At 40.7% G+C, this 12,071-nt stretch overlaps 1 protein-coding gene across 2 annotated transcripts in view; it reads right to left on the bottom strand.

Annotated features, from left to right (window-relative positions):
• Nucleotides 1–12,071, bottom strand: part of prtga (protogenin homolog a (Gallus gallus)) — a 35,995-nt gene that overhangs the window by 11,462 nt on the left and 12,462 nt on the right. For both annotated transcript variants that reach the window (XM_074618435.1, XM_074618426.1), the window contains exons 3-10: nucleotides 11,820–11,964; nucleotides 11,488–11,621; nucleotides 10,798–11,094; nucleotides 10,539–10,698; nucleotides 9,899–10,146; nucleotides 7,465–7,629; nucleotides 5,583–5,888; nucleotides 4,525–4,713 (exon numbers count right to left, since the gene is read on the bottom strand). In XM_074618435.1, the coding sequence (XP_074474536.1) occupies nucleotides 4,525–4,713; nucleotides 5,583–5,888; nucleotides 7,465–7,629; nucleotides 9,899–10,146; nucleotides 10,539–10,698; nucleotides 10,798–11,094; nucleotides 11,488–11,621; nucleotides 11,820–11,964 (1,644 nt within the window). The remainder of the gene's footprint in view (nucleotides 1–4,524; nucleotides 4,714–5,582; nucleotides 5,889–7,464; nucleotides 7,630–9,898; nucleotides 10,147–10,538; nucleotides 10,699–10,797; nucleotides 11,095–11,487; nucleotides 11,622–11,819; nucleotides 11,965–12,071) is intronic.

Below are 12,071 nucleotides of genomic sequence, written 5' to 3'. Positions count from 1 at the left end.
AAATGTCTTGTTTTTGTCCACAGCTCAAAGATTTTCAGTTTACTGTCATATAGGAGTAAAGAAACCAGAAAATATTCACATTTAAGAAGCTGGAATCATCAGAATTACCAATTAATTGATTTTCAAAATAGTCTGATTGACTTAATAGTTGACAACTAAACGATTACTTGAGTAATCGTTGCAGCTCTAGTCAAATGTACTAAGCTTTTTTATATAAAATACTGATATAAAGGCTGCAACTAACGTTTATTTCTATTATCGGTTCGTACCACAAATTCTCAGAGCCAAAATTAATATTTTCAAATGTTTTGTTTTGTTCCACCAACAGTCCCATCCCTAATGATATTCAGTTTACAGTGACATAAAACACAGACAAGCACATTTTAAAAGCTGGAAACACTTAAATTTGGCATTTTTGCTTGATTAAAAGACTGAAATGATTAATCTATAAAAATTTATTTTCAATTAATCTACTAATTGTTTCAGCACTACCTGATAGAGCAGTGGATGCAGAAATAGAGTTACAAAATATAAATGTGGCTGCATTACTACACATTGTATTCTTAGAGTGCTGCGTTCTGCTCGAGTTACCATTCCTTGAGTGAAGACATGCTTCTGTCCTTCCAACTACAATAAATCTCACATGGCCTTACTCCCATAAATTATGCTGTTTGTATTAAAGGGCATATTTGAGCCATTTGTGGTCACCCCTTTTTTTTTTTACAGCCAAAATGCAGATCCTGTTGGCCTCTGAGGTTTTTGTTCTGCCCTGCGAAAGGCCCCCAGGCCACAGCAAGCCAGGCCTGAACAGGGGCCATAAATGTCAACTCCTGCATGAACCCTCACACCAGCATCTATCATCTCTCTCCTCCCCCTCTCTCTTTGGCCCTTACTCACACAAATCAACACATACTGACACTCACACGAGTTAAGCACAAAATTACCTTTTCAAATGATGGTCAGAATACAAATCTAATTTTCAAACTAAGCATGCTTTGCCTTAGTGTGCCTTGTCTTGTCTTTACTAATAAAAGAAGTGGACAAGGTGTAAGATAACCTGCAGCGATGACATAAAGCTACAGTTGTGCACACAGCGCTGCCTGGTGCCAACAGGTATGAGAGGTATTCAAGCCTCGACTACGACTACAAGTTCTTCTCATGAGCCGAGCAGAGAATACACATGCGAGGAAAGGTCACATCACCGTGTCATTTATACCCAACTGGAGCCTCTCCAACGCATTCCTGTCTCTCAGGGTGTGCTTTCAATCATCTGGATTGGTCATAAGTGATAATTTAACAGCCGGCTTAGGGCATGTCCTTCTGCAGCCGTACACAGAGCTGAATCTGCAGCATCCAGTTAGGCCACTGCTGACAGTTCAGAAATCAATGCTATTGGCAAAAAAAAGGCATGGCTGCTGTGGGATTATAGGATATGCCATTTACAGTACAAGCTGATTTAATTTGCAAAGCAATCACCTGCTGAGGAAAGTCTACAGTCAGCATTTGGTAGACTCAAGGACACAACATGTGGACTCTTATATTAGAGCATCTGTAGCTTCAAATATTTAGAGAGTACTTCAAGACGCAGATATTTGCAAATAATGCCTCAGAAGTAATCTTCCCAAAAACAATTAATATGTATAATATATAATAATATAATAAATATAATATAATACAACATAGTTACTGTTCAATATTGTAATTTTACTGTTACAGTACAACAGAAATTTGGATAATCCAAAACCCTGTCCACTCTCTTTCCATGCAGGTCATGTGCTCATTTGTGAGTAACATTACTAGCTGTCATTATTTGATGAGACAAGGCAGTCCAAAAATATTAGTAAGCATGAACAACTCTCTCCAAAATCCAAAAACTAGAGGTCTAAAACTCAAACTTGTGATGTCAAAGGGGATAAAGTCTGGAGCTGCTCCATAGACAATGAATGGGGAAAGATATGATACAGTATATGACACAGGGAGCACCCAGGGAAAGTTGTTCATGTTTACTAGTAATTAGACCATAGGAATAACATGTATGAATTTAATTTTGAAAATGGGCATAGTTCCCCTTTAATGAATGGTGCAGCTATGATAATAGCAAAAAATAATGTCTTGAAGAAGGAAGTAATAATTGGTAAAAAGCTATTTAGTCAGATTCCTCCCAGCACAGCAGGGTTTTCTCTGATGCAGGATGTGTTACAACACAGGACCTCAGATGCTTGTGCACAGTGCTGCAGAGCTAATTCATGAGAAAGAAATCTCAGAACTGAGAGATAGTGAGCTCACAAGACATGCTCATTGTTTGGCCTACAGCTCAGTTGGTGAGAGGCTGCATTTCCTTTAAGTCCTGGCTAATAAATTATCTTTGTGGCTCTCAAAGCCAAACACAATGAGAGTCTTTGAAGTCAATGCTCCTCCAGCAACGCTGCTCAAAGCAGTCATAAAACACATAATAAATCTGCCTCCACAAAACAGCTCCCCTCTCTTCAAAATACAGCCCTGCAAAGCTCCTTTATCAAAGAGGAACAAAAAGATGATTCTTTTTATTCAGCTGAAGCTCTGTTTTGATGTTGCTAATTTTGTTGATTGGCTTAATATTTATCAGCAGCTTCCTCTTCCTACCAGAACATGTATTCAACATTCAGAGCAATCTGATAAAGGAAGAACGAGCACTCAGGCCACATACAAAAATGGCAGATCTCTCCATATTAATACATACCAATACAACCAAGATGACGATAGCATTAAATAATATGGAAGACATTTAATTCATAAAACACAAATTAAACTGAATTTAGTGGATTTTTTCTGAAGATATTATCAAACTAGCATCCCAGGTATGACTTTATATATAAGTTAGTTTAGTAGTTATTGTAATTTTATCAGTATTAGCGTTCATTAATATCATCAGTAGAAGCAGGAGTAGTTGCCGTTTGTTTCATAGGGGTAGCATTAATAGTAGTGGTGTTTAACCCAATGAACTAAATATCTAACTACCTAAACGCCTGCAGCAGTTAGAGTTAACACCTAAAGTAATTTATAGTGCCTCCTCATCTTTCTTTCTTTCTGATCCCGTTGAAGCCCAAAGCTTCCTGATTTACAAGTCAGCTGCTGACCACCTGGTTGACCCCTCTGGACACAGATGGTCAGTTGTCCATTGCATTGGCCGGAGCCCCCTCTCCTCTCTCAAACAAAAAAAAGCCAAAATGAATCTGACCTAAAGGCCAGAAGAGCTGTGATACTTCCCAAACACCATCCAGCAGCTGCTGAAAAGACACACACACTGAAATCCTGAACAGAGGTTGGGAGGTCATGGAAGTGGGCTGTGGTGCTGTTCTGTTTCACGGCTCTCCTCCACACATGACGAGACTTAAGCCAATTAATCACTCATAAGCTTAGCTGTCAATAGATGCTATTTCACTAAAGCTTTTGTGAGCTTAAACATTTTTAAATGACCGTTAAGACATGCAAGTTTTTTTCTCACACTATTTGTAGAAATGTGGGTGCATGCTCAAATCCTTCTAAGTTTTCATATTGTGTCATGTTAATGTTATATTTTTGGATTTGGCTTCACATACTTTAATATGTGAGCAAGAGTACTTAAACTGCCTAATGACCCACTATAATCACTAACATATATGAAATGTTATGAGTTGTGTTAGTAAGGCCAATAATTGCGCTAATTTAGGAATTAGATAGCAAAAATATACCTTTTTCACATCACAACCAGCAGCACTGATAAGAACTTGTACTTTAAAGCACTAATGAGTTATAGGAGTTTTAAGAAAAGTACTTGTTCTTCAGCAAGATACTCTTAAATCTTATCAGATCATCCGCTGTATAAAGTGGACTTCTGTCGTGTTGTTGTTGAGTGTTGGTGTTCACAAGAAAACCATGAAAATACTAGGGATGCACCGATACCGATACCGGATCGTATATCGGGCCAATACCGAGTCAAATAGCTGGATCAGGTATTGATGACAATGGAGCCGATCTATTCAATTCGGTTCTATGTTTATATACTATATGCATTATATACTGTAATTTGAATTCCTCTTTAATATTTAACCAATTTGTTGCTCATTAAAAAGTTTTACATTTCAATTGTAATTCCTATTAATTTGGAAGATTTTTTACCAAGTTGCTTTTGTACGATTTATTATTTAATAATAAATAACATTTCAGTAAATTTAAATCTATGTTATAGATTTTATTTTAGAAAGATTTGTTATTTATTACATTTTGTTTTACAAAGTTAGGAAAGCAATGTTTACATCAAGCCTGATGTTTCCTTACACATAATAGAATGATTCGAGTCACTTTAACACAGTGAGGCATACAGCTTATTAATTAAACACTGGTATCGGATCAGTACTCGGTATCGGATGATATCCAAAGCCAAGGTATCGCTATCGGGACCGAAAAAGTCGGATCGGTGCATCCCTAGAAAATACTGTATGATGTCCTGCATACCAGGTGCCACAGTGGCAGCAGGTAACTCAAATGATCTGAAACAAGACTCACCAAGGCCTCCGATGGTGTATGTATTATCCAAGGCACGCAGCTCAATCGGCGCCCTCTCTGACTGGGTCTCCTCCTGGTAGAAGAGTCTGAAGCCTTGAACACTGGCTGAGTTCCTGGGTGCCAGCTGCCAGCGCGCCAAGATAGTGGTGCAGTTCAAAGGCTCCAAATGCAGCTCAGGAGCCATAGGAACTATAGAGGGAAGAGTCGGAAAAACATTTATATTTAGATAATGATATTCCCAGATGGATTACAATCCTACACTAACACAAGAAAGAGTTCACAAATAGTCTTTTCAGGTTTGTGATAACAAAAACACTCCAGATGAAAGTCCATGTGAATCAAAATAAGCAGTGCTGCTTCTATTGTTCTTCTATGTGTATCTTGTGACTTTTAAGAAAACAGGAACTTGTTCTTAGAAGACTGGAGTCTCTTCACCAAGTTGTTTCCAGTGTTTATGTGAGGAACAGAGGAGGTCCCTTTTCTTTGAAAAGTGAAACTACCATCTGATGCCTTACCAGCTGTTTCACACTCAATGCAGACCAGAGACAACCACACTAGCAGTCAGGGGAGCCATTTCACACATTTTTATTTTAGGAATGAGGGGAATGAAGTTTGCCAATTGAAGACTCCTGTCTGAGTTTAAACTGGAGACAGAGGGCAATAGAGATGGGCAGGAAAAACAAATCATCCCTTCCCCCGCCTCAAAGCTTCAGATGTGGCTCTAAACAGCCATATACTCTTTCCCACCCAGAGGCCTGAGTCGCTCCCTTTATGACCCATGACTGAAACCCTTCCAATGTTACTGACAGTGCAGGGCAAAGGTCACAGAGTAACAAACGCAATGCCTTAACAAGATTATTAGAGCAAGCTCCTCTCTTAACTCTCTCATGGTTTAAGCAGAAGAGAAAAGTTCAGTGATAATTCAGCTTTTTGCATCACCTTCCTGTATGTGTAGATGTTAATATTTTGTGCCTGCATATTTGAAATTCTGAAAAACAAAAAATCTTAACTTCATCATCTTTAATAAATTATGAAGGCAACTCTTCCAAATGTTGTACCTCTAGCACTGGATGCCTTCGGAGTGCGGTGGGATGTCCAGGCAGACTGCTCGCCCCACCCAACGCTGGTGGCAGCAACAATACGCAGGAGGTAGATGGTGTCAGGCTGCAGGCTTTCCAGGAGATGCTGGGTCTTGTCTCCAGGTAGCTCCATCTGTGAGACTGTATTCTCAGCGCTGGTGCGATAGGACAAACGGTAGGCAGAGACTCGGCCACGACTCAGCTTGTCTGGAAGGGGCTGCCAAGACACATGGATGTCCACGGGACTGCGGCTGGTGAGGCTGAGCTCAGGGGCACGGAGCGGAACTGTGGACCAACAAGACAGACAGGTTAAGACCAAAAGAACTGCTGTGAGCCAAGAAAACAGAAAAGTCGCCCCTGATGCTTTGAATAGCTGTTCCTTCTGGATGTTTGTCTTTACTGAAAAGGAATAGCGGAACCTTAGGAACTTTTTCCAAACATACTAGATCACTGTTGAATATATTTTGATAACCATATACATTCAGCGGCCTCTCCATGAGATGCTTCAGTTGGTTCATTAAGAGCTGAAATCAAGATGTGGAGCTTAAAAATAAAGATGAACTAGAGATTTGGTCATTGTTGTGAAATAAACCCCGACAGGTCCATGTGGCACCCTAACGCGAAGCGGAGGGGTCTTGCATCACCCTGAAGGGGTTTATTTCACAACAATCACCCCCTTGCTTTACATTATCCCGCTTATTACACGGCTATTTACTTAAGAAATCATTAATTCAACACAAAAATGGTGCGCCAGAGTCCGACATCAGAATTACACCCATAGCAATGGTCTGTTATAAAGAAATAACAGACCGTAGAACGCCGTGATTGACCAATCAGAATCGAGTATTCAACAAACCTGCGTAATAAAGACATATAAACACCTGGCAAAGTATTCAAAACCACCTCTGTGGTAGTTCCCTCTACAGTAGGTGTCTCCAGAATCACATTTTGCCACGATGACACACACACAGAGTCACGAGGTCAAGACAATACCAGCCACACGCTGTCGCGGCTGGTAAAAATATCACCTGTGTTTAAAATTGTAACATACTGCACCAGTCTGGAGGACAGGAGTTTAGACACAAACTAGGGTTGGGCGATAAGAAGATTATATATACCCTGAGACAATATCATTTTGTCAACCATCTATATTGTAGCAATCCAATTGATATGTCTGGTTGTATTAGGCCATTGTGGGCACACACTAACCTACAAAGCTGCAGGCTCTGCGCCCCATTATCTCAGTGACCTCACTCAGACCTACACAGACCGAGGATATGAAACAGCTACACGTCCTGTTTTTAAGTAATATTTTCATGTGAAAATCTGACACACAGGATCTTATGTGTTTAAACTAATCACAAGACATTCTATTTATTTCTCCCCTAATTAGAAATGGATTAAATTGTCTTTACCAGAGCGTCTATTTAAGGTGACCTCGAGCTTGCCCTGCAAGCTATGTAATATCATTTAATAACTTCAGTCATGTAGAACAGACACACGGCAGCCTTTGACCCACAGGCCATGAGCAAATGAGGTTTGCCTGGAATTCAAAGACACTCGAGGGGCATGGGACATAAACACAGACACACATGAGCTTGTGTACGTAGGCACACACATACATAATTTGATTGTCTCTTACATCAAAAACAAAGCTCATTCACTGCAGTAAAAAATATTCTGTAAACAAACATCCCCTGAGCTCCTACTGGAATAACATAGAGTCTAACAGTCTGTTTAAAGATCAATAATAGGAGTTTGTCCTTTATCTGTCCATCTCACTCTCTATATATGATTTTGTATTCACTGTGGAGGACACAGGATTATATTGTTTGTGACCTTCACTAAGTGTATGCCTCACCATCCTCGAGCGTGTGCTGGAACACGTTGTCCGACATACGACTGGCTCCCATGGGCATGTAGGCCACCACGTAGAAGGTGTAGTTGCGAGCCGACTCCAGGTCATCAATAATGTAGCGAGTTGTATCGTTTCCAATGACAACTTGATATTCCTCGTTGTTTAATCCTGGACAAATGACAACACCATAAAATGAGTTTTATATCAAAATAAACCAAATCAACAGTACTTCTGGATAAAAGGTTCTTATTTTTCTAAAAAAAATATATATACAAAGCAGGAGACCATCATCATATCCAGTCCGCAAAAAGGTGTAAACATTATAAAAGTTAATGTTGTTGCTATGGAACAAAACCTTATAACACTTTGTTATAAAGTTCCAAATTTTTACATGTCATTACAAAATATTGTACAGATACAGTCATCACTTCCTGCAGCAGTTTACTTGCACTAGTTTTTCAAATGACCTATTGTGTAATAGTTATTTAATTAGAGCAGATTAGCAAAGTCACACAAAAGATGTATTTGTGTCCTGGGGAAAAAAATTACCTGGTCTGATTTCTGACTTGGTAAACAAGGTGCTTGAGGCGTAAACAAAAAAAAGCTTTCTCCGTAGTCTGAATGCATAAGTAAGCCTCTCTGGGAAGTGTAGCAAAGTCTGCTTTCCTGTCCAATTCACACCCTCCCACGGCCCTCACAGAATACACACTTTTGGACACTCCATCCAATGGGCTAATTAGTTCCTCCTTTCATTAGAGCCTCCATTTAGTGCTGAGCGTCTTTCTCTGCAACCTCAGGTACAGAGCGTACTGACTGATACTCTGTCAATGTCAGTGAACAACCATTCTCTGTGTCACTAAATCTAAATCAAGTGCACAAAATCCCTGACAGGTGCCAGTTATTCAAGAATAACACAGAGGGAATTTGTTCAACTTGTTCTTTTTATGTTGACCTCCTTATCCCCAACAAAATCCAGCAGGTGTTCCTTTCTCTCTGGTTGAATTCTGTACATTTCACCTGCCAATGGAAGTCAGTGGCATTATAATGAAGTGCAGTGCTTGAATGAACATGCTGAATTTTCTTCTCAAATGTTGCATTGTTTGAATGTGACTCTTGTTGTCAACAGCAAGAGTTCCCAGGGAAGCTGAAAGGCTTTAAGGCTTTTCTGCTGCCACATTACATCCCTTGTGCTTTATGTGAAGAGTTTTGTGTGCGTCCTGCATTAAAAAGAAGGGAACCTGAATCTCGAAACCCCACAGGGCTACAGTCTATAGAGGACTATTCCTGTTCATCAAGAAAAAGCCGTTGTTCTTCTTTTCTTTGGAGACACATTTCTTTTTTCTATCACTTGACCTCTGCCCACCAACATAGGATTAACAACACATAGTCAGCTCCCACAATATATTTTCTATACAGGAAGTGGCAGTGTTTAAGTTCCTAAACTGCTATTTCCTTAGGTCTTTAAGGGATGCTTTGCAGATTTTCAACTGGCTTTGTATCGTTGCATTGTGGGTGGAAATGAACGATGTTTGGCTCCCCTCCATGTTAACGGCGGCCGGAGCTCCCCACTCACCCACCGGCAATAGTCCACTGGATGATACGTTTCGCGATTCGGATCCTCACTGGTAAATGAGCGACATAGTGACGCTAACATGGAGGGGAGCGGAACATTGTTAATTTTTCATATATCACCCACATTTCAACGATACAAATCTGGCTGAAAATGAGCAAAGTTTCCCCTTAAAGGGGAACTCCACCAATTGTATGCATCAAAGTGTATTTAGAGGTCTTAAGAAGTGAAACTGCATATGTGAAAAAAGTTGTATAAAGCCTTTTGTGGCTCCAAAGGGAGCAGTGTGAAGTGTGATAAATTGAAGACTAGAGGGTTGAAAATGAAAAACATCTGGGGGCTTGGAGTTAGAAAGAAATTAACGCCAAATTCACACCAGAGCATCGGTGAAGTATGGCCTGCGGAGAGCTGCCACGCAAAGTCTATGGAAAGCTGCGATGGCCGCTCCCAAGCTCAGCGAGTGCAGTCAAACTAAAAGTTGGGAAAAGTTTAATTTTTAGCAGTGAAGTGCGGCCAGAGGGTACCCACAGCCAATCAGTAAACAGATCCTGTGACTTATGTGACATGTTGACCTATGTTTAAAAAAAAAAAATGTAGGTAATGTAGGCGCCAGGTTTTAACCAGGAGTAATAATGGAAAACATGAAATAATAGTTCTGGTTCTGATGTATCAATTTTGATCCTTTTTGTTTTAAACTGTTCATTGTGCATCCAACAGTGTTATGGGAGTGCAATGCTAAATTGGTGGAGATCTCTTTTAAAGGCCACTAACATGAAATATTTAAATATATCAATGGAAACCTTCCACTAGAGTCAGTATCCCTGTGTGACAAAAAGACAGTCTCTTGTTTGTTTACACACCACTCACCTTCAGCCTTCATGTAGTGCACTGAGTAAGCAATAACTTTATCTGAGTTATACTGAGGCCTCTCCCAAGCCAGAAGGATGGCGGAGCTCGACACGGTGTCAGCTCGGACATCCCTGGGAGCACTGGGCCGATCCTCAGACATCACCACAATGAGCCTCGCCATGGAGAGGACCGATCCCAGCTCGTTCTCTGCCTGGCACTGATAGATTGCATCGTCCTCAGGGATGATCTGGTTGATGACCAGTTTGCTATGTGACACAGACACACACAGATGAAGAGTATGCACACAGATGGCTTCATCCTTTACCAGGATGTAATCTTTCTATAATTACCTTTAACAAGCACTGACAGTTGAATAAGGAGCGGGAGCAAAATAAAGGGAAACCAACTAAAACCCCATTTGCAACGCTGTAAATTATTCAGTTTCCTTTCTACTGTTGCGACAGTAGTGAATTATTTATTTACGGTGTTTTAAACTGGCCAACAAACACTATTAAACGAACGTTTCACGGTCCAGTAAAAGGAGTTAGGGTTCCTGTTTTCATTATCTCTGTGCATACAAATGCAAATACATGTGAGTGGCCAGGAAAGGGATTTAGGTATCTCAGGAATTAACCCTTAAAAGGAAAGAGGAATATACCTGTTGTACATCTTGATTCGACCATTGGAGTGAACTTTTTCTCCGTTCTTGAGCCAAGTGATTTGAGGCGTTGGAACTCCTTCAGCTTGACACACAAAGCGGGCGGTGCCTGCACGTGGACGGGTCAGGCTCTCTGGCCACTCGACCAAGGAAGGTGGAGCTTTAGAAGAAGAACAACAATGAGATAAATGTAAAATAAATGTTTTTGATTAATGAATTATCAAAACTAAATCCAAGCCAAACTACGTTATATCTTTACCTAACACAGTGATATTGGCTGAAGCGACTGTATAGTTTCGCGTGCCAGGAGTGGTGGCTCTGCACATATAGACTCCTCCATGCTGGGGCTTGATGTCTGTGATAATGAGGTTGCCGTTTCCCAACACTTTGGTGTTGTAAACGTCAATAGACTTGCTGTCCGCTCGGCTCCAGGAGATGATGGGTCGGGGATTGCCTGTGGCCATGCACTCCAGGATGGCATTCTGGTGCAGCGACACTGAGATGTTCTGTGGGCCGGAGATAATGCGTGGTCTCTGGGGAAGCTGAGGCCTGGGAGCTGCAGGGAGAGGGAGGAAGGCAGCTTTAGTGCATGTGGTGTGATGTGACGGATATTGTAGATTTGAGTGAAAATGCTATCTCTGTCCTGTCCCTTTAGCCAATAAATAAGCCTCTCAACAAACTATTGACCAGTCTACAACTGCTTGAGAGACACAAAACAGTTACCTCACTGAGATACTGCAGTATTGGTTTTAATATGATAACACTTTTGCAATTTCTCTTATAAAATACATTATAGAACACCCATCACATCTTCCTTTTGTATACAGTAGGTTTAGGTAAATGTCTACAGCAAACACAGTTTCTCCTTTGTGATGGATATTTCACTACTAAACTGTGTGTTGATGCCCTTTACACAATACATTTGCAAAAAGAGAGCTGGTTGACACACCTGGGGTGACAGTGAGGGTGGCCTCTGTGCTTCGGCGGCGGCTGGCGATGTTTGTGGTGATGCAGCGGTAATTTCCAGCATCTGCCCGCTGCACCCCGTAAATCTGAATAACACCACTGGGCAGGACTGTGATTCTGGATGAAAGAGATACGACACAGCATTAATCACTTACAATAAATAAAGCAATTACATATCAAACATTCATAATATCTGATAAAGGATAAGAACGTTCATAGATTATATTTCATGTTCTGCTTCAAAATATCTGCTGTCCAGTAAGTATGTGAACAATTAATACCATGAAGTAAAACTGAAAACAACAGAGTGCATACCTTTCCGTGGCAAGGGGTAATGTGACCCGATTGAACTCCCAAGTGATGATGGTAGGAGGGTGTGCACTGATTTTGCAGGAAAACCTGGCGACTGAGCCTTCAGTCACCACTATGGACGTCGGCTGGATTGCAAAAGCGGAGATACCTGCAGCAAAAGAGAGCAACATTTATCTTCTAGTGTATCAGAATGACATGGTATATACTGTCTCCCAGTATTGGTAATTTAACACAGCTACATTTATCAGCTTCTCT

This window comes from Sebastes fasciatus, chromosome 2, assembly GCF_043250625.1.
Source record: "Sebastes fasciatus isolate fSebFas1 chromosome 2, fSebFas1.pri, whole genome shotgun sequence".
NCBI classification, from domain to species: Eukaryota; Metazoa; Chordata; class Actinopteri; order Perciformes; family Sebastidae; genus Sebastes; species Sebastes fasciatus.
Note: the sequence above shows the minus strand (reverse complement) of the source record. Positions and strands in the feature narration are given on the sequence as shown.